Source organism: Cricetulus griseus, chromosome 4 (genome assembly GCF_003668045.3).
Source record: "Cricetulus griseus strain 17A/GY chromosome 4, alternate assembly CriGri-PICRH-1.0, whole genome shotgun sequence".
In the NCBI taxonomy this organism is placed as follows: domain Eukaryota; kingdom Metazoa; phylum Chordata; class Mammalia; order Rodentia; family Cricetidae; genus Cricetulus; species Cricetulus griseus.
The window spans coordinates 70,365,086-70,386,720 of NC_048597.1; the positions used below are offsets into that span (position 1 = coordinate 70,365,086).

At 45.3% G+C, this 21,635-nt stretch overlaps 1 protein-coding gene across 2 annotated transcripts; it reads right to left on the bottom strand.

Annotated features, from left to right (window-relative positions):
- Nucleotides 1–780: 780 nt before the first annotated feature.
- On the bottom strand, nt 781–21,360 carry Ufd1 (ubiquitin recognition factor in ER associated degradation 1). Of its 2 annotated transcripts, none has more exons than XM_027413108.2 (12): nt 21,203–21,360; nt 18,622–18,754; nt 18,210–18,242; nt 15,107–15,228; nt 13,031–13,161; nt 11,212–11,284; nt 9,111–9,179; nt 8,255–8,320; nt 7,761–7,808; nt 6,926–7,014; nt 6,393–6,474; nt 781–904 (listed from the first exon to the last, which is right to left on the bottom strand). In XM_027413108.2, exons 1-12 carry the CDS (start codon nt 21,203–21,205, stop codon nt 830–832), a joined length of 924 nt encoding a protein of 307 aa, XP_027268909.1. In that variant the 5' UTR covers nt 21,206–21,360; the 3' UTR covers nt 781–829. The 2 variants fall into 2 exon arrangements, with proteins under 2 accessions (XP_027268909.1, XP_027268910.1); XM_027413109.2 differs by having other exon boundaries at nt 18,648–18,754; nt 21,203–21,329.
- Between the last annotated feature and the right edge of the window lie 275 nt (nt 21,361–21,635).

Consider the following 21,635-nt stretch of genomic DNA (forward strand, 5'->3'; position numbering starts at 1 on the left):
GTGGGCATTCCTGTGACTACTGGCTAGTGGCCCAAACTACCAATCCATGACATACCTTTATCAAACAGCTAGAGGCGAGTTTTAATCAGTTTATTTAATTTTTGAATAAGAATTATTCTCAAGGAACAAATTTTAAATAATGATCAGCATGTCAAAAGATCTTACATCATACAAAGCGCAGATCTGAGGACAATAAAACAGTAAGAAAATGGGGTGTGGGTGAACCTCAGTGGCAGAGTTATGTGGCATGCTTAATATTCATGAGGCTTCAGCTCCGTCCTAGTACTTGAAAAACAACCTGTCAGAACTTTGGGTAGAAAGTAAAATTGCATGGGGGCATACTTCAGCATTTACTCATTCTAACGTTGGCTTCAGCATGGAATTCACTGATAGCCAGCAGATCAAAATGAAAGTGAATTCGTCTGGATGAGATCCTTTCTGAAGAAGTTATGGTAAACAAAGGCAGAGACAATCTTTGTCAAGGACGCAGCTAGAGGCCTGAGTAGCCATATCTGAAGACACTGCCCTGTACAGCCCTGGGAGGGAAGAACAGGGCAGAAAGGGGAACTGCCCTGGGAGAGGCCTTGGGCAGAATGCATGAAGGAGAGGCAGCCACTGCCTACAAGACCTGAGAGCAATGTCTCTTCCCCAGGTTACACGCACAAGCTCCAGTTCTGCTGTTTTGCACCTACAACAAGCTTGATAGTCCTTAGGTAACTAAACAAACCATAAATAAGAGAGCATTCTCTGAACTTGTCAAAGCCAGTAACCATAAGCCAGTATGTTGCAAACGGATCTTTTATTTTCCAGTCAGCCAACAGTTTTGGACTTAGGGCTTTCTTCCCTTCTTCCGCAGTGACTGTCCTTCTCCTGAGAAAGCAACGAATCTGCCCCCAGCTTCATCCTAGGTGTGAAAACAGGACTTATATTCAGAAACTTCTCAAACTTTACAGTAATTGCTTTATTCTATGGACTCATGTGTCCCCTTATCTACTTTCCCTACTTTATTATTCACAATAAGAAATGCCTCTGGAGGGGCTGGAAAGATGGCTCAGTGTAATGTGTTGTTCTTCCAGAGGACCCAGATTCAGTTCCCAGCATGCATGCTGGGCAGCTCACAATTGCCGGTAACTCCAACTCCAACAGATTTGACTCCCTCTTCTGGGCTCCCAGGGTGCACACACACACAAGAGCAGTCATTGTTCTGGTGGCGCCTCCTTGTGCCCATTTGGAGGGAAAGGAACCGGTGGCTCCTTGCTATCACCCAGCACTCATAAAGGATCACACTGCTTATTAGCCCAGGAAATGATCAAAATTCAAAACTCTAATACAGTTTCTATTGAACATCTATCACTTTCATATCACCAGAGCTGAAAAATTCTAAATTGAACCATGATAGCTTAGGAACCTTTTACACACTAATCATTTATGTGTATGGGCTTTTTGCCTACATGTATCTCTCTGTAAAAAGACATACATGTGGTGCTCACAGAGGCCAGGAAAGGTCACAAGATTCCCCCTAGGACTGGAGGTACAGGTGGTTTTTGAGCTACCACGTGTGTGTTGGAAACTGAACCCAGGTCCTCTGTGTCAGTGCCCTCTCTCCAGCCCAACAACCATTTTCAATGTAACACTCCAAGAGAAAAATCCCCCTCCACTTTACGAACCCAAATTTTATTTCCAGTTACTTTTCTGCACATGTGTTTACTTAATGCCCAAATCTCAGAGCCGTGAGTTGTTAATCTAAATTCTCTTACTTCCAGGGTGGCAATGCACTAAACTGATAAGTGGCTTACTCTCTGCACACAGCTTTGGTTTTTTGTTTTGTTTTGTTTTTTCCTAGAAGGGAATTCTGGATTAAAAGGTGCACATATTTTTAGGAGCTTTTTATATATAGACCAACCAACCATAAGAAACACTACCAATCAACTCTTTTATAAGCAGCAAGGTTTGTTTCTTCAACACTGCAAAACCAGCAGTCTCCCCTTCCCCCACATGCTTTTAACTGCTGAAAAGCTGAGGCATTATCTCGTTCCTATAGTAGAGGAATCTGCAATTTCCAAAACACATCTTCACACCCACTGTACCTCTAAGGCAATTCAGTGTTTACATGATGACAACCATGCAGAGCCATGTGAACTACAGATGCAGTACTCTGCCACACAGCCTCCTGTTTGCTGACTTCTCTCTCCTCTGTCCATCTGATCACAGCAAGACTCCATTCATTCCCTCCATCTGAAGGAGGTGCATGTCAAGCTAGGACTTGCCATTTTCTTGATCTATAGCACAGATTGGCCTTTAGCTTTAATTAATTAATTAATTAATTAGGTTTTTCGAGACAGGGTTTCCCTGTGTAGCTTTGGAGCTTATCCTGGCACTCGCTCTGGAGACCAGGCTGGCCTCGAACTCACAGAGATCCGCCTGCCTCTGCCTCCTGAGTGCTGGGATTAAAGGCGTGTGCCACCAACGCCCGGCTTTATTTATTTTTTTTTTTAAAATATTTATTTATTATGTATACAGTGTTCTGTCTGCATGTGTCCCTACAGGCCAGAAGAGGGCACCAGATCTCATTATGGATGGTTGTGAGCCACCATGTGGTTGCTGGGAATTTAACTCAGGACCTCTGGGTGCTCTTAACCTCTGAGTCATCTCTCCAGCCTGGCCTTTAACTTTTGCTCTGCCTCAGCCTTGTAAGTGTTAGAGTTACAGGTGTGAACTGCCAGTGGCTCCAGCTGTTTCTACTTCCTTTATGCAGTGAGATACATCCGAAAGCATACTCCCCAAAAGGCTTCTCAAAGGTGTCTTTCATGAGGTCCAACTTATCAGACAATACTGTTTTGTTCTGAGCTTGGTGTCTCAATGGTATAGGTCAGCTAGTCTGGTAGAGCTGCCATGACACAGACATGGTGCCATGTCATAGCTGCTATGTCATAGACTTGGTGGCTAGTAAAACACATTAATCTATGAGCATTCAGGAAATGAGAGGTCGAGACTAAGGTGACTACAGGACTCTGACTTGAATATGGCCCTTCTATGTCTATATCTGGCCTTTCCTCTATGTGGTCACATTTCCTTTATCTAGGACATGAGTGAGATTGGATTAGGACCCAATTTTCCATAATTACCATGTAAAAGGCCCTGTGTCCAAACAGTTGCATTGTGAAGACAACCAACCAACGTTCAGCCCAGGAAGAGCTGGGGACAGAATTTCCAGCTGGAAAATTTTCTTCTTGGAATGAATTTTGTCTTGCTTTGTTGAAAGAGTCACTTTAAGTAGCCCAGGCTAGTTTCAAACTCCTGCTGTAGCCTCTTGAGTGCTAGAGTTATAGCTTGGCTTCCGTTGAAAATGTTTTTAAATAAAACGTATTCTTTGTCAAGTTTATGTATTAACGCATACAGATTGCTCTCATCCTGTGTCCCTCCCACCAGCTTCTACAGCCCTCTTCCCTACAAATCGTTCTATTCTTCTGTGATTGTTTTGTTTTGTGACTCACTAGAATATCTGTGTGAACATGGGTTTGCAGCTATCCACTGGAACCTGGGGGGCTCAGCAGTGGCTGTACAACTGAATACAATGACTTTCTCTCTCTCCAGAATCTATCAATAATCAATAATTCAGTTATAAAGGGAGGGTCCCATGAGCTTTTCCCCCATGTCCTTTCAGAACTTAAAAAAGTTTTTAGACTCATTTGTGTGTGCCTATTGTGCCTGGAACACAGAAAGAAGGTGCCAGGTCCCCTGCAAGTGGAGTTAGGGGTGGTTGTGAACCACCACATGGGTGCTGGAAACTAAACCCAGGTCCTCTGCAAGAGCAGCTCATGCTTTTAACCACTGAGCCATCTTTCCAGCTCCCTTACTAGACAGCAGTTTTGGAGACACTTTCCTACTACCCAACTTCCTCTGTGTGCATTGACAGATGATGTCTCTAACCTATGGTAAGACCTCTGACTTCTTTCCCTGCTCAGCCTACAACTATTTGCATTCATTGTTTGAACTCAGGGTCCCATCTAATGTACAAACTAATGGCCTTCCATTTATACAAATTACTTTCATAATTCCTTTCTTTTCCCATCCTCCTCCTCTTCCTTCCTTTCATTCATTCACTCAGTTATTTTTGCAACGAGGTTTTGCCTAGGCTGCTCTTGAATTCCTCTGCTCAATCATCCCACTGCTTCAGTCTCTTGGGTGCTACAACTACAGGCGCATACTACCATGACTGTCTTGTCATACTCTGCATTACTCTGACAAGATTCTTTAATTCACCTACCCTTAGTGCTAGGGATGCACACCAGGCCATGCGGACCAAGTACTCTAGCACCAAGCTTTACCCCTAGCTTAGAACTACAAGTTTTCTGTATCTTTACTGGAAGGGAACATTCTTCGGGAACCCTGATGTTTAACATATTTATGTCTTCTTTCTTGGGTGAGCAAGCTCTGGTCTTTTAACAGCAGTAAGCCCACTGCCACTGTCTAGGGTTGAATAGCAGCCAATTAGCAAAGGCTACAACAGACAAGATGCAAATATGCCCTCCTTTATTATCTACGATAGGTGGTCCTAGAGTAGTGACCTTCCATGAGGCTTTCTCCTGGAATCGGGAAGGCAGAACCCCAATAGTGTGGGAAAGGTTCAATAGCTCAAAACGCACTGTAACAGGTATTTTACCTTTACCCCTTGTTTCCAAAGGTACCTTCTGAGATCTACACCAAATTGCCTCTTGGCTTTCCCCAGGCCCAGCTTAGAATGTTGCTGTCTAAGGCCAATTTAAAAGGAGGTACCAACTGTCCTTCTGTTAAAGACTTGCTGAAGTTGCCTCTTCTCCCAAATTTATTATCCCATTGCCTGTCATCAAACTTTAGTGGCTTCGAGGATATAGTAAAAGCTATGTCTTCAATCTCACACAATATTTATGGTAAATATTTATGGTAAAACAGATTTCGGCTGTGCCTGCAGCCTCACTCTTTCTTGGAGTGTGAGGACGATAAAAGCCAAACTATAGCTGATAACGGATGTAGGCAGCTTTCATGGAGGTGCTAGAGGCCTACTGACATCTATTCCCTTGAGCTTAGAAGACTTTCAACACTGTCAGCTTAAGGCCCCAAGAGGTAGCATGTCAGCCTGGGATATGCAGAGAGCACCCTAGTCTTTGTCTCTGGCCACCCTAAATGCTGGAGGGGAAAGAGTTCAGTAACCAAGGGTATCTTGAATGGTCCAGCAGCCCACCCTACACAGGCTCATAGCACAGCTGATCTCTGCCCTATTGAAGTCCCGTCTTTTTAAAGGCAGGTCTCCTTTAGCAAAGCCAGGCTGTGAGTTCCTGGATCCTCTTGCTTCAACCTCCAATGCTGAAGTTACAGGTGCGCACCACAACCAGTTAAGGGTGAGCCATTGACAAAGGAACCAGGAAAGCCTAGGGTCTAACATGGGCATCCTAGAAACACACGTCACACTTGTACTCTGGACACAACTGCTGTGTAGAATACAATCTGCAGCAGAATAAGCCACTTATAACTAATGCCCAACACCTTGGATTAAGTTCCCATATGGTAATGCAGCCTCCCCCCTACACCCCAACCCATGACAGGAACATGCTGGTCAGAGGCCTACTGTCCTGGTATCTTTGTGAAGTTCATTTTCTCAATGGAGTAACACTGATACCACGTGTGGTGGTCAAGGGATCTGGCTCTGCACCCATGCATCTGTACAAACACAGTCACAGCATAGGGCTCACAAGTGTACCCCAGCAGTGAGATGTTACTTATGGTGTACACAGAGGGCCTGGCACTCAACCAGAGCGCTGTGAGCTAGTATCACACCAGTCACCAGTGCCAGACCTGTAGCAGAGGCCTGAACCTCTGTGACTGTATTCATGCTTTCAATGTCTTGATGATTTTGGTCAACTTGGTTTCTTGCAAGCACATGCACCTACACCCAGGCATCATGTCCGGCCATAGAGCCAGCTGGGCCTGTTCACAGTACTCATTTCTGCAGGACTTGTTCTTGCCCTACTGTCCCTATCTTACAGCCATGCCACTTACTCAGGAGTCACTGTACAGATAATAGCAAGCTCTAGTTCTAGGTTAGAAAGAACCAGAGTTAAGCAAGGATATAGTTCAGCATGTGTAAGGCCCTAGGTTCAACTTCGTATCCTGAAACAAACAGTAAGCAAACCCAAGGTGAGACCCACCTGGAGCCCCAAATCTTTTTGTGGCCAAACCTAGAGTCAGCTCTTGACCTCTGGGTCACCAGGCCTTAGCCAGTAGACCTGCAATGATCTACAGAGTAATCAGGCCACAAGAAGGGTGTTAAATATGACAGAAGCACCCTATTTTGGATGGCAAAACCACTAGTCATTACTAGTAAGTAAAACTGATGACCAATGAAATAAACTCACCTCTTCAACCTTTTTGACCAATGGGCGTGAATTTCTGATGAAAGTGATCTTACCAAGCTTAAATTCGTAGTTAGGAATCCCTCTGTGACAGTGAAAGACAAGGAGAAAGGTTAGTAACAAAAAGGACTAAGATTACTTTTGACAATCAAGAGGAAGGTAGGGAAAGACAAGATGGCAAGTGCCTTCTTGGTAGTTCTCTGGTATACACAGCTCTACCCACTCTGCACCTGCTAGCAGGAAGCCACAAAGAAAAACATTGGTTGTGAGATAGGGGAACTGGGTTCTGGGCCTAGCCTCAGACTTCCTCTCCAAGTGCTCCACTGGAACCCCCAGTGTTCTCTTCACACAAATAGCAGACATCTAGCACATCCCTATCCCTGACTTGGGAGCCACCAACACTGCCACGCTCTACCACTGTCTAAGGGCAAGCAAGGGTTTGAAGCTACTCAAGTAGCCTGCTGGTCTGTTTCCAGTACTGGAATGAAGCTCTCCTGTGTCATGAGCTTTGACACAAAGGTCTGTGTCAGGCCTACCTTTTAATGTCTCCAGGCTTGATGGGGGAGGGACTGGGCTCAACCCCTTTCTTCTTTCCATCCAGTCTATTCCCAGAACCAGAGAAGGCCTAAACAATGAAGTAAAGAGGATGTTTGCAATATGTGAGTAAGTGAGCAATATGTGCCTTCTAGTCAGAGACCTCAGACTAGGTGTGAAGTGGTGGCAATGCCCAGATTCCCTTGAGAGCTGCCAGCCAAGATATCTCTACCAGCTCCTCAGAGAACTGAAGGAAGCCCCAAAGAGCCACATAAGAGGCAGCAGCAGTGACGGTGGAGCTCTGCTGCAAATATTTGCCAGGCTCCTGCACTCCACCCAGCACCTCAGTGCCTGCACATGAGCCACTTCTACCTGCTTACCAGAGAGCCTGGCTAGCAAACATGCAGCTAGCTTTCAAATAATGCGGGCAAATAAACGCAGGCTGTTTTCACAGGTAAAAGCAAATGTGCTAACAACTGATGAACCAAAAGGAAGGGCTGTGTCTATTATGATACTAATTTGACTTTGGTACCCCCACCCCCAGCCCGAGACACACACACACACACACACACACACACACACACACACACACACACACACACACACACACACACACACGCCCAAGTCCTATGTTAGGTATATGTTTTGAAAGGAACAAGAGAAGTTAGAAGCTGGTTCCAGAGACAGCACATATTGAAAGATTTGGTAATTGAGCAAGTGTCCCATTTGTTTGCTCATATGGGTACCCAGAACTCAGGTCCTGCTAATGTTCACAAAGCATCAGTGAGAACAGTTCCTGGCATTGGGATGCAGAGACACACACTGCCTGGTACTTACACGGAAGCCCACTTCTCCAGTATAGCCACTGTGGTCAGCTTCTCCCTCCTGACAGGAAGACAGAAAAACAGGAGGTGAGAATCTCAGAGTGGATGGTCAGTTTTCCCCGAGCCTGTTTGCACTGCTGCTCCAGTCTCCACCAGCTAGAAAAAACATTGTCCTCCTAGGAGGCAAGCTTGAAAAGCAGCAAGGACCGTGACCTAACCAGCCTTGCAGAGTCCACTCACAAAGAAACACAGGAATGAGCCAGCAAGTTGGGTCACCAGGTAAAAATGCTTGTCATCAAGCCTGAAGACCCGAGTTCAATCCTTTGTATCCACATGGTGGAAGGAGAACCAACTCTCAAAAGTTGTCCTGACCTCCATATACATGCTATGCACACGCAACCCCAACCCCCACACAACGTATTTAAATGTAATTAAAACAAACAAAGAAGCATAGGTATAAATATTACACACATGGTTAATCAGGAGGAACTCAAGAAAACCACTTACTATTGACTCCTCATGCTGCACTGGTCTTTCTGGTTCTTTGTAGCCCAAGGGAGCATCAAAATCTACCTGTGTTTTGAAAATAAAAGGTGAAATTCTGAGACATGGCCACACTCAGCCTCCTTAACTAATTCAGACAAGAGTAGCTTGAGAGGAGCACTGAATGTGCATTCTGCCCAGTTTTCCCACCAGCAGCACTTTATACAGTTTAGCATCACTACAAGAACACTACAGACACCGTGTTGTTTTGGGAGCTGTGTATGTGCAATTAAATATAACTATCACCATGGAGGTCTGTGTATCCATCACCACGGGGAAAGTAATAACAGTACTACAACCATCCACATGTTCCTGGTAACCGTTAATCTGTCTTCCATTTCTTTTTCTTTCTTTCTTTCTTTCTTTTTTTAAGATTTTATTTATTTATTATGTATACAACATTCTGCTTCCATGTACTCATAACGGATGGTTGTGAGCCACCATGTGGTTGCTGGGAATTGAACTCAGGACCTCTGGAAGAACAGTCAGTGCTCTTAACCTCTGAGCCATCTCTCCAGCCCCTATCTTCCATTTCTAAAGCCTGACACCTTAGGATGTCACATAAATGAAAGGAGACAGTGTAACCTTTTTTTTTTTTTTTTTTTTTGACAACTAGTTTTGTCAATAATGTGTTCCTTAGCTCCTAATATTCAAACATTTACTCCTTGGCAGACCCAAGGGTAGTCAACTGACTGCCCTCCCATCCCCTGGGGACTACTAGATGAACGACCGCCTCCTAATCCACTTGACAGCATCTTCTCCTCTTCCCCTTGTGTGACACCCTCCTGGGGTTCTGACCTCATTTGAAAAAGTCACTCACATTCATGTCACATTCAATAATGGACACAGCCTTGTCAGGTTTGGTCTCCATCACCCGCAGTTCATAGATCTGCAGAAAGAACAGAAAGATGAAGTTATGAAGCAGTGATAGGGCCTAGCAACAACTCTGCTGCTGTGGCTTACTGCCTAGCTTCTGCAGACATGAGCTTCACACCATCATCATGCCTTCCAGCACTGACAATGCTGCTCTGGGGTCAGATCAAAAGGTACTGGTCCCCACATGTGGGTTTAATTCCACAAGCTAGTTAGCATCATATTGCAAAAGATTATTCCTGACCATGGAGGAACGTAAGCAGTACTCAGATTCAACAGACCTAAGTCAGGAAGCAGCTAAGGGAAGATCCATATAAGAAAATGAACACTCCATGGCAAGAGACCCCAAGAGGCACTGCCCTTAATCAGCTAAATTCTATTGAAAGGTCATCAACAACATCCTGTCCCACAGCAGGCTCTGCTTCTCAAAGGGCTGCCTGCTTTCAAGAGAGGGTGTTACAAGGACGGGGCACAGTTAGCTTGTTTTAGGTTACTCCCAGCGTGACAAAGGACTTGGCTTAGATAAAAGGACAGAAAAGACCTTGGGGAGTGGGGAGCAGCATGGATGGATGGACTTGTTTTGTAATCTAGATCAACCTTGAAACCCACAACCCTGCTGTCTCAATCTCCTAGATAGTTAGATTACTAGCACGAACCACCATGCTCAGCCAGCAAAGACTTTTTAAAAACAGATTTTAAAAAAGAAAATATTTATTTCTATTTTGTTTACGAATGTTTTGCCTGCATATATGTATGTATGTGGGCCACTTGTATGCCTAGTTTTCACATAGGTCAGAAGAGGATGTCAGATCCCCTGGAACCCGAGGTACAGACAGTCGTGAACCTCTGTGTGAGTGATGGGCATTGAACTGGGTACTCTGTAAAAGCAACAAGTGCTCTTAATCACTGAGCTTTCTCTCCAGCTCATTAACAGATGTTTTTAAAAGCAGAGTTATAAAAGAATAAGTATAAAAATATGAAGCTTATGTTTCTGAACATACATTGCTTCTTTTCATTGCTTTGACAAGGTATGTGACAAAAACAACTAAGGAAACAGTCTATTTTGGCTCAGAGTTCAAGCAGGAGCTCAAGGCAGCTCGTCACAATGGAGCCACCATCAGAAGCAGATGCTGGTGCTCAGCCTGTATTGTTTTTATTCAGTCCAGGACCCCAACCCAAGCAACAGTGCCACCTATAATTAGATGGGTCTTCTCATCTCAACCTTATTTACCAAATCCTTCCTTTGTGGACATGCTCAATGGTTTGATCCCATGGTGTTTCTAAATCCTATTAAGCAGCAATCAAAAGTAACCACCATTGGGGGCTAGGGAGATGGCCCAGTGATTTACTTTATATAGAGATAAACACACACACACACACACACACACACACACACACACACACACACACCTTTAAAAAAATTAACCATCACACCAAATGAATTAGGGCTCCAAATGTGAACTCAGTTTAATTTTTAAAAATCAAAGAAGAGGCAGCAGCCAAATGATAAAAAGCATTTGTAGAAAGAAGCCTAATTCAATACCAGAGTGGACAATGATGGACTCATTCTCTTGTGGAGAGCAGGGAGTCTCACCAAACCTTGAACCCACAACTGTGTCCTACATGGTCAGATTACTTGCATGCACCACCAGATCAGCCAGCAAGGCTTTTTAAACAAATTTTTTAAAAAGTGGGGAGGGATATTTGTTTCTATTTTAAGTTTCTGGATGTTTTGCCTGTATGTATGTATGTGTGCCACAGGCATGCCTGGTGCTCACCAAGACCAGAAGAAAGTTCCCAGACTCAAGAGGCCACTTCCTAAGAGTAGCTGCCTGTAAACTGCTTGGCAAAATCCACTCATGCAGCTTCCCTAAGTCACACCTCACTCAGCTCACCCATGTTCTTCTATCTCACACTAATAAACTCTTTGGATCATCAAAACAGACTTAGATGGAATCAATTCTTTGGCCTGTTGTTTCCCTCTCTCTGGGGTATACAGGCATGGTAACATAACATTCTTTTAGGAGTAAGGTAGCATGCTCACCTACCTTTTCATTGTAGTTGATAGCAATCACATCTCCAGTGGTCAGACAGGCAAAGTTTCTCAATGCATTTTCTAATCTGCACACATGCTGTCAAGGCATCATGACAAGGTGCATACCTTCAATCAAATGTCTGTGGGAGGTTGCTGTGGCTGCTCACCTCAGGCAGATAGTACCATGAGATGCTAACAACACACAGCTTTAACACAACGGCTGACTATTCCCTAAGATTCTCTATGGCACAATCTTCCTCAGGCTGACCTCTAGGAGAGAGACTGGCTCCTAGAATTACGTTGGTAGGCCCTGGCAAATGCTGTGGTACCAGCTCCCCGGTTCTCTGCTGTACACCGTCTTAGTTCCTTTTCTCATCCCTGTAACCAAATACTCAACAGGAAGCAATTTCTGGAAGAATTTACTTAGGTTCACAGTTTGCCCTCAAGAAAATTCATCACAAAGGGAAGAGCATACTGGCAGGAGAGGCTTGTAGCTGTGGAAGTGGGCGTCTATCCATATCTGGGTGGATCAGGAAACCGAGAAGGGAATGATGGCAGTCAACTGGTTTTCTCCCTCTCCCTCTGTATTCAGTCTGGGACCCAGCCCATATGATGGAGTCACACATCCAAGGGATCTTCCCACCTCAGTCACACCTCTTTTGAACTACTCATGAAAATGTCTACTATGTGACTCAGCAGTCAAGCTAAAATGAAAACTATTACATATACCAAAATTGCCTTTTCCCTATCAGTCATACCCAGGAACAGCAGTTAACCAAAGTGACACACTCCATGACAACAAGGAGAAAAAGCCTCCAAAACCAGAGAGATGACTCAGCTGTTAAGTGGGTATAGCTCTTTCAGAAAACCCAAGATTGGTTCCCAGCACCCACCCCGGACAGCTTATAATCACCTATAACTATAGCTCCAGGGTATCTAACACCCTCTTTTAGTCTTCAAAGGCACCTAGACTAACACACACATACCTCTACCCATACACATACTTAAAAAAATAAAATAGAGGCTGGAGACAATGGTTCAGTGGTTAAAAGTGAACTACTACTTCAGAGAACTAACATTAGGTACCCAGCACCCACATTAAATGGTTCACGATCGCCTACAACCCAAGTTCCAGGGGCTCCAATGCCCTTTTCTGGCTTCCTTGAGTACCGCATGCACATGCACATACATCCACATAGACATACCCGAAAGAAATCGTGTGTGTGTGTTTGTTTGTTTGTTTGTTTTGGTTTTTTGAGACAAGGGCTTCTCTGTGGCTTTGGAGGCTGTCCTGGAACTAGATCTTGTAACCCAGGTTGGTCTCACAGAGTTCTGCCTGCCTCTGCCTCCCAAGTGCTGGGGTTAAAGGCATGTGCCATCACCGCCCAGCTGAAAGAAATGCTTTTAATCTATAAAAAGTCCCTGAAAGCAATCTCACAAGTCTGTATTATAACATGGGAAAAGCCAAAGATCCTAAAAAGATATAGTGAAGACAAGAACCATCCTGCACTGACAGCAAAACATTTGTAGGTCATTTTGAAGGATAAATTAAGTAGCTGCTCTTCCCACAGATGTCCAGGACAGGACACTTCTACCACTGTCTACACTATGGAGACAAGTATCCAACATGTCCCTTTGTTTAGGACTCAGCAGCTGGGGCCCACTTAAGACCAAAGAGCACTTACGTGCTTGATCAGGACCAAGAGGATGTGCTAGCCAAATGCTGTTATTATCAATCACAACTTAAATCAGAAACAATGTGTGGTTCCCCATGTTGTTCAGTGACACCCAGGAAGCCTCCTTTACAGAGGAAGTCTTATTCAAAAGGATACACTGCTTTAGGGTTGGTGATATCCAGGAAGTCCGGGCTCTGAGGCTGGAACTTAGAGTAGGTAGCCACTTGAAGGTTGACGCTCTCCACCTGAACCAGGCCCCCTTCTTCCAACAGCAAATTCTGCATCATCTAAAAAGAAAAAAATCTCCATGAAACCCCTGAAAATTAAGAAGCCTCCATGGCTAACATCTGCCAATCAGTACACTAAGCAGGTCAAATCTTACTTGGGGTGGGAAGAAGAGCCCAGGACGAAGACTTGGAACAAGCATTTAATTGTGATACGATGTCACAGAAGAAAAATCAAATGAGAGACACACAGGGAAAGCAGACCAAGTAGGGGTTCAACTAAGGCTGCATCATCGGGCATTGTGATCTGTCTCTGCCAAGACCACCTATTTGCAGCCTCCTGTACACAATATACCCAGCTCTACAGCTGTCTACACTTATGATAGAAAAGTCACACAAGGAAAGGATGGTCATGGAAGGCCCCATGAGATGTCTGCTACAGAGTGTCATAAAAACACTAATAGACATGCATTGACCAACTACCCAGTAAGGTAGATAATGACTGAGGATGGGAACAGAAAGACATGAACAAAGGCTGTAGGAAATCTGGCATGTAGGAAACAAGGACAATGCAGTACCATCAAGTCTTAAGTCAGAGGCAGGGAGGCGTGGTCACGGCAGAGGGATAGGCTGCAAGTCCCAGAATGGATTTTTGCTAATTTTAAATATTTTTGAATAGTAGTTGATACACAGATGGATGAGTAGAAAGAACTGCAAAGTGAATTCCATTGGCCTTCCTACTGTGTTATTACCACAACAGTAATCAAGACAGGGCTATCTCCTTTTATCTTTAGTGGCCCCAATGCTGGCCCCTCCCACGAAAGGCTAACTGAAGCAAGTCTCTAGGAATGCAAATCCTGTTGAGAATATTCCAGGCCCCTCCAGGCAGGGGCCGAGGGCCACAGTGTAATAAGGAGGCACTTGTCTAAGAATGGGGCGTGCTGAGCACTAGGTCGAGGCTGCAGAGACTCCAGCACACTGTATTAAAGGGATGGTAATGACAGAAATGGAGGGTAGCCACTCCTCCAAATGCCACAGGCAGCCACAACAGGCTGGCAAGGCAGCTGGCTTAGGCGAGTAAGGGTTCTGTGACCCTAAGGACAGGTATCCTACGGGCCAAAGCTAGCCTGCTATAGGTCAAAGCAGTACAATACAAAGTTATCATTAAGGAAGGAGGCAACCGTAACTGTGGCATGAAGCTCTGGAGCAAAGAACAAGAGGGCACCTGCAGGCCTGAGGGAATGCTCCTCAGACAGAAGCAGGACATAGCCACATACAGCACGGAGCAAGAAAAAGGGTGGGACCAAGCTCTGTGGAACAAACTTTTGAAATGACTTCAGGACAACAGGAAGCAAAAGGACTCTCTGCCTCATCCATTAGTGGGCACTTTGGTGCAGACAGCATGGCAGGCCTTGGCCTGTTGGCACCTCAATGCAGGCAGGCAAATTAATAATAAGTACGATCAATAGATGAGGGTCCAGCACTTAGGAGACAAACTAGCATTTGTTGCAGCCTGGTTCTCCCTGAAACTTGGCAGCTCCAGGTAAGATAAAGTCCATTGACGAGCCAAGTGAAATCACCCACGCACATAGCCCCTTGTCACCTGAGCTAGAAGCTGGGAGATAGTAGGCAAATGCCTGTCCATGCCATGAACTGGAAGGCCAGCCCACAAAGGAACACTTCCCACCTCAGGACCCTCCCCAAGCGCTAGGTAGTTCTGCTAGCCTATGAGGTGCCCTGCTCCAGGGGAAGCTCTAGAGCTGCTCATGTCCTTGATGCAGACCCAGGTCTGCAATGACATCCTTCACATCAGCTTGACCGGTGTTACACAGTTAAGCATGATGTTTTAAACATGGTACAGCAGGTTGCTGAAGATGTCCTCCTCTTACTGGGCCTTTTTACTTGAAGGGAGGACTCTCAGGCATGGACATACATGCAAAAGGGGGGGTCTCTACTTATGAGGTCCCCAAGGGAAAGACTCTCCACAGACCCTAGCAGCCCAACTCACCCAGTGGGGGAGGTAACAGATGCCTTCATCAGCAACAAATTCCAGTACACCACAGTGTGTCATTCGGTCTGAGTTCTTATTGGTCAATTTAAACAGCATAGGATAGGTAATGTTCAGCCGGCCTAAGAAAAAAAAGGTTATAAGACACAATCAGGTTCCCCACCTACCACCAGTTCCTCTGAAAGAAACCGTACTCACCCAATGCCCTGTCCTGTGGCCTTGACCCCTAAACTTCAGTGCCTGCCCCCACATTCCCATACTGCTCAGTCAAAAGGAACAAGAACGCACCATGTGGCCCTAGTGGAGCTTGGTGACTTAAGTCATGCAGCACTAGCACAGACATGATTTTCTAAAATTATGGTTCATAAAAGTAGCATGTACATTTCTTCATCAATAATTTAAATACCAACCACACACCACCCCAAAATCTGTTCCTTTAAAGGTTTTTATTTAGATAGGTGAGACTGTGAACTGACATGCACCATCAGATACTGCAGGAACCCAGGAAGGAAAGGGTGGACAGGGAGAAAGACCAGGGAACAGGCTTCCCAATCTGGAAGACCAGTCTTCCCAGGTCAGCCTCCAGACACACAACCAGGGAAGGGGCAGCTGAGCAAAGAAATGGAGGGAAGAACTCAGCCAGTTCAAGGAATGACCAGCAGTTAGGCAAGATGGCTGGGGTCAGGTATGAGAATGAGTCACAAAGGAGAGACTATGATGAAAACACACAGAATAGAAACATGTATCTAGGCCCAGTGGGCAGCCCTAGCTTAGCAAGGTCACAACAGAGTATGTCCCATATTCCGGTGGTATAAGAATTAAGTTAGGGCTGCACAGAGGGTAGGAGACAGCAAACATGACCGGTGGAACACTGACTCAAAAGTCACAAGGGCAGAGAAAGGATAGCCTGGCCACATGAACAGGAAAGGCCTGGGGCACTAGGGGAAGGGTTGAGAGAGTACCAACATGTCCTGGGTACTTGTTTAATCTTCCCAGAATAATCAAGAAGGTATTATCATCTCTCCTCTTTTAAATAGGAAAAACTGAGACATGTGGATAAAGTCACAGGCCCCAAATTACCCTGCTCAGGAGTGGTGACATTAGAATCCAGAACAAACAAATCTGCTTAAGTCTGGGAACTCTGCCCCTGAAGTAGATAGCTTGTCAGGTTAAGCACACATACCAGGACTTCCTCCACAGCCCTGAAAAGCCTCCAGTTCAGAGGTCTACCCCTGCCTCACCAGTGTTGAGACTACCACAGCCAGCAAGAAAAGTCCACTTAGTACCAGGAGGTAATGGAGACTTCTGGCCTACCTCTAAATGTTGAATGAGTGAGGTGAATCAGGGAAAAGCTTTGGGAGGAAGCTCCAAAGCAGCTAGGAGAACAGCCTCACTAAGGCGACCTTGATAGCATAAAGGTGACTAAGATAAGTGGCCCGGGGCCAAGGAGCTAGGCTCTGAATCATTAAAATGCCCCCAGGCATGGAAGCTACAAGTTGACCCCTAGATATTCTTGGGTGCCCCAGACCAGGATCCAGCCAAAGATCCAAGACTGCTGCAGTATCCTCAGCCACTAACTGGCTTCCAACTCCCCAGGCCTCTGTGACACTTCCTTCCTCCAGTCAGAGAAATAATCTGCATTTCACAAATCAGGACTGCCTTGATCTTACTTGGCTAGAAAGGGGTTTCTTCTATCACTTAAGAAGTGTCAACACGGGGCTGGAGAGATGGCTCAGTGGTTAAGAGCACTGCCTGCTCTTCCAGAGGTCCTGAGTTCAATTCCCAGCAACCACATGGTGGCTCACACCACATGGTGGCTCACAACCATCTGTAATGAGATTTGATGCCGAACACTGTACACATAATAAATAAATAAATCTTAAAAAAAAAAAAAGAAGTGTCAACACTTGAGAACAGTGGCACATACTTATAACCCCAGATACTCACAAAGTCAAGTCAGGAAGAATAAGTTCGAGGCTAGCCTAGTTAACTTGGGTGAGACTCAGTTTCAAAGAAAACCTTCTAAAAGGCTGAGGGTATAACTCAGTAAATATGTACTCACATAGCTTGTCTGAATCCCCAGTACACCAAAAGCAAGCAAGCAAGCAAACAAACAAACAAAATCTGAACATTGATCTAATCTGGTAGAAGCTCAATGACCCAGTTCCTGAGTATCTTACAGGACACTGTTAATAAGGGACACACCTGGGCTCCTTGGTCAACTCATCCAAAGAGCAAGACCAAGAATCCATCCTGTCTCCGTAATGACAACCTATTGTGAACCCAACAGCTATATTCTACCTGCTGCCCAAGTAGAAGCCTCCACTGGACACAGCCCCAGCTAGAAATGGCTCAAAGGTCACCTTCCCACTTGTCACTAGAACCAGAAGGGCTTGATATGTTCCCAATATCACTGCAGCTCCAATGAACAGGCACTGACCGTGTCCCTGCTTAAAGGAGATACTGAAAGCCAAAGAAGCTAAGCCAGTAGTTGGGTGGGGTAAAGTGCAAAGCCCAAACACAGCATGACACCACTACATCCCATAACCAGTCTCCACAGGATGAATTCTAAGTGGGAACACCAAGCTCCAAAAGTCAAGAGTGCACTCTGCATTGCACCTTTGTATCTAGACAAGTGCTTGAGGCAAGGCAGGCAATGGGGTAAGGGGCTAGTTGGGAAGAAACAGGGAGAAATACCCTTCTCTGAGGGATGCTTATAATGCTAGGCAGTGGAAAACACAACCACACCTTGCCTTGTCTAAGGTACTGTGGCTTTGGTCCTTCTAACCCAGCATATGCTTCAAAGAGGACTCCTTGGGAGTGGGGGGGGGGGTTCGAGGCAGGGTTTTTCTGTGGCTTTGGAGGCTGTCCTGGCACTCGCTCTTATAGATCAGGCTGGTCTCGAATTCACAGAGATTCACCTGCCTCTGCCTCGAAGGGCTGGGATTAAAGGCATGCGCCACCAAAGCCCAGCTCCTTCAAAGAGGATTCTAGCCACATCTGACCAATGTTACCTGTATCTGAACACAATGAAAAACCTAGACTCACATCGGGCAACCACACTTATATTATCCAAATCGTTAAGTCACTTAGAAATACTTACTGAGTTGATCGAGGGCAGAGGGCGGCATAATTACTGTGAAAAAGAATATTTCAGGAATATTAAGTAAATAAAAATAAAAGGGATAGAACAAAGTAGAGGCAAGATGTCTACTTTCTGATGCATTTTTTAAAAGCTTTAAACAGTGGTTTTAGGGTAACCAGAATTTCATAATACTTTTCATAAAGAATCTTACTTGTTATTTACTTTTGTGCTCTGAATGGCACTTGGTCATCAAACATAATTAGCACCCTGCTCCCACCATCCATGCCCTAGGATGAGTGACATTTTTACTACAATGCTAGTGTTTGATGCCCACATGCAAAATAAGGGCTATAGAAGACTACAAGGCTCATTTCATTCATAGACTTTAGGGCAGGAAAGGTTACTATTCAAAATAAAAACAAGCACATACTCTTCCCTCCTTTCTCCACATCTGACCTGTCATTAGGCCCTGCTAGCATAGACACGGAGAAGCAGCGATACTGCGTAGAGAAGCGGTTCTGGAAGACCCGGGGAATTGGGTGGTCAAACATGTTGAAAGAAAACTAGAAGGAAGAAAGAAATGGTATTATTATCAAATCAAACAAAGGTAGTTAAAAAACAAAACAAAAAAGATGAGGATTGTGACTTAGCCTCCCACATAACTGGGACTACAGTGCAGCCACTGTATCTAGCTCAAAGGTATATTTCTCCAGACCAAAGACTAAGCATTTATCAGTGCTGATAAATGTGGCCAAAGAATGTAATCATTAAAATCCCATTAACCAGAGTGTTCTGGCAGCACATGAACCTCAAATCCTTTTTTCTCCCCATCTCATCCCTCAGGTCCAGTTTCCATTATCTGTAGACACTGCAACTTTACTAAAGTAAGATTTAGTCATACCAGGCCTTCCCTTCCCATCTTTTTGCTACTATTCCCTATTCTCAGATCAAGGCTGGACCTTACACATACCTCACAGAAACTCATTACCAACCACCTACCATCTCCTAACTTGGCACATTCCTGCTGGGCTTGTAACTATCTGGAGCCTTTTTTCCCCCCTCCACCCTTAACTTAGAACATCACCTCTTTTTCTGAGTGCCTACTATTTGCACAGCTCTGATGTGGGCTTTAAGGAACATCACTTTAGTAATGTTTGGGTACTAAGAAGGCAGATACCACCTCTGCCCTGGTGAATCTCATGTTAAAGACAAGGAGGATAACAACAGAACACATATGTCTGGGGGTTTAAAGACAAGAAGTAGGAATGGGGACAGAAAGCACCTGAGAATGGATGTTAAGCAAGTGTTCAAGAGGACATCCTCATTAGAGGCCTACATGTCACAAGTCAACTGGGCAGGAAAACATTCCAGGTGCTAGAAAAGCAGTTTGTCAATGTATGCTTGTGTATGCCAGGCTTCATCTGGCTCTTTACAGCAATCCCTTTGTTTCTCCAGCAAACCCCCCTTTCTTGGCCATGAGTCAGGGTTGGTGCTTCTCTGGGATGCTCACAGTACAGAACAGACTGTGTTCTCAAACCAGCAAGCAAAGTCAAGACATGAGAGACTGCACCCAAGATAGTCTGCTGACCTCTCATGCAGATACAGACTCAAACGTAACAACCCTCCCATCTCTGAGATCTGCCTGCCTCTGCCTCCCGAGTGCTGGGATTAAAGGTGTGTGCCACCACCGTCTGGCTAAATCAAATTTCTAAGTTCATTTATGTAACTAGCACTGAGTACTTGATGTGTTAGGCACACACACATTCCCACCAAAACATCTTAAAGGATGGTTCTTCGGTTACAAGCACAGACATTTTCAATCTTTTATCTTTTTCTCTAAGCACCAGAACTGTTTGACTCTGTCTTAGGTGCATAACCCACAAAACCCATTTTGAATGAACAAAGCTCCTTCCCTATGCCACTCTTGATTCTGTCTGAAACATAAAAACATACATAGAGAATGCAGCAACCTAGCAATATCCCTCCAACATGATCTTCTGCTCCTCCTTTACTGCTCCTATCGTCCATGTTTAAAGCTTTGATGTCTAACACATCAAGCACTGAGTGCTGGTTACATAAATGAACTTAGAAATTTGGTTTAGCCGGGCGGTGGTGGCACTCGCCTTTAATCCCAGAACTCGGGAGGCAGAGGCAGGCAGATCTCAGATTTGGAGGCCAGCTTGGTCTACAGAGCGAATTCCAGAACAGCCTCCAAAGCTACAGAGAAACCCAGTCTCGAAAGGCAAACAAACAAACAAAAGATTAAACAGTGACACTCTGAGTAAAATCTAATAACCACTTCTTGTTTTTAACAAACTTGTGACATGGAGTCGACATCACATGCAGTAGCAATGAAACACCGCTGCAGCCCGATGGGTGTGACTCCAAATCTCAGGGCCTCCATTTTCGTGATTACTAACCCTGTAAGTTTTAGATCTCTCGGTTCCTATAATAACTACCTACGTTCCTAGAGGACTGCAGGAATTAAACAAGGGTGCTGACAGGATAAAGAAAAAGAAAAAGAAAAAAAAAGCGCCCAATATATCACCTACTGTCGTTATCACAACGTGATGAACACAATGTGACATATATCCTAAGACATAATCTCTACTGCATAAAAGGCCACGGAACTTAGGCAAAGCTTAATGTCCTTCGGATTTTCCTCCCTCGCGCCACTCCCCAGGAACGCTCCAGTTAACTTTGAGTTCATGGAAACCTGTTGCGTGTCGAGATATTAGGAGAACTATGGACACAAAGTAGCAGGTTCCTTTCTATCTTCAAGGGCTGCAGTCCCGCCGAGAAGCCTACAAGTCATGACTCCGACAAGCCAAGAGGCAAACAGCCGGCTTGTAACTACGGATCCCACTTTGAACATAAGCGCTTGGGACGGCGGAGCGGGCCGGAGGCAGGCCCGGGTGACTCGGCACCTCCGCCGCCAGGTCCAGGCCCTCCCCGCCGAGCGCCGCAGGCAGCACTGGCCTCCCCCGGCTCCCGATTCCCAGCCAGCTTACCATGACTGACAGTACTTGGTGACGCCGCTTCTCTTCGTGAACCTTACAATAGAAACCCAGAGCTCCCTCTACACAACCGCGGCCGCCGCTCTGAAACCCAGAACCCGCGAGAGGCTCGCCGGAAGTGACGAGAGAGATACCGCAGGGAGCGTCCCGAGGCCTAGCGTCACCAGAGAAAAGCAGAAAATCACGGAGATGCCTGAACTTTGAAAAGTAGTCAAAGAAAACACTAAAACACTTGATCACTTATTTCACAGGACAGCGACTATTCCTGATGCTTAGATTCCCTCCCGAACAAACTTGGTAGGCTCCATTCTTGTTATTGACTACAATACCCAGAATGCAGCTAGAGCTTCCGGCTTTGGCTTCAGCCATTACGGACTCGGGCGGAAGTACGTGCTATAGTGCCTTGAAAACGTAATTGCCGTCCTCA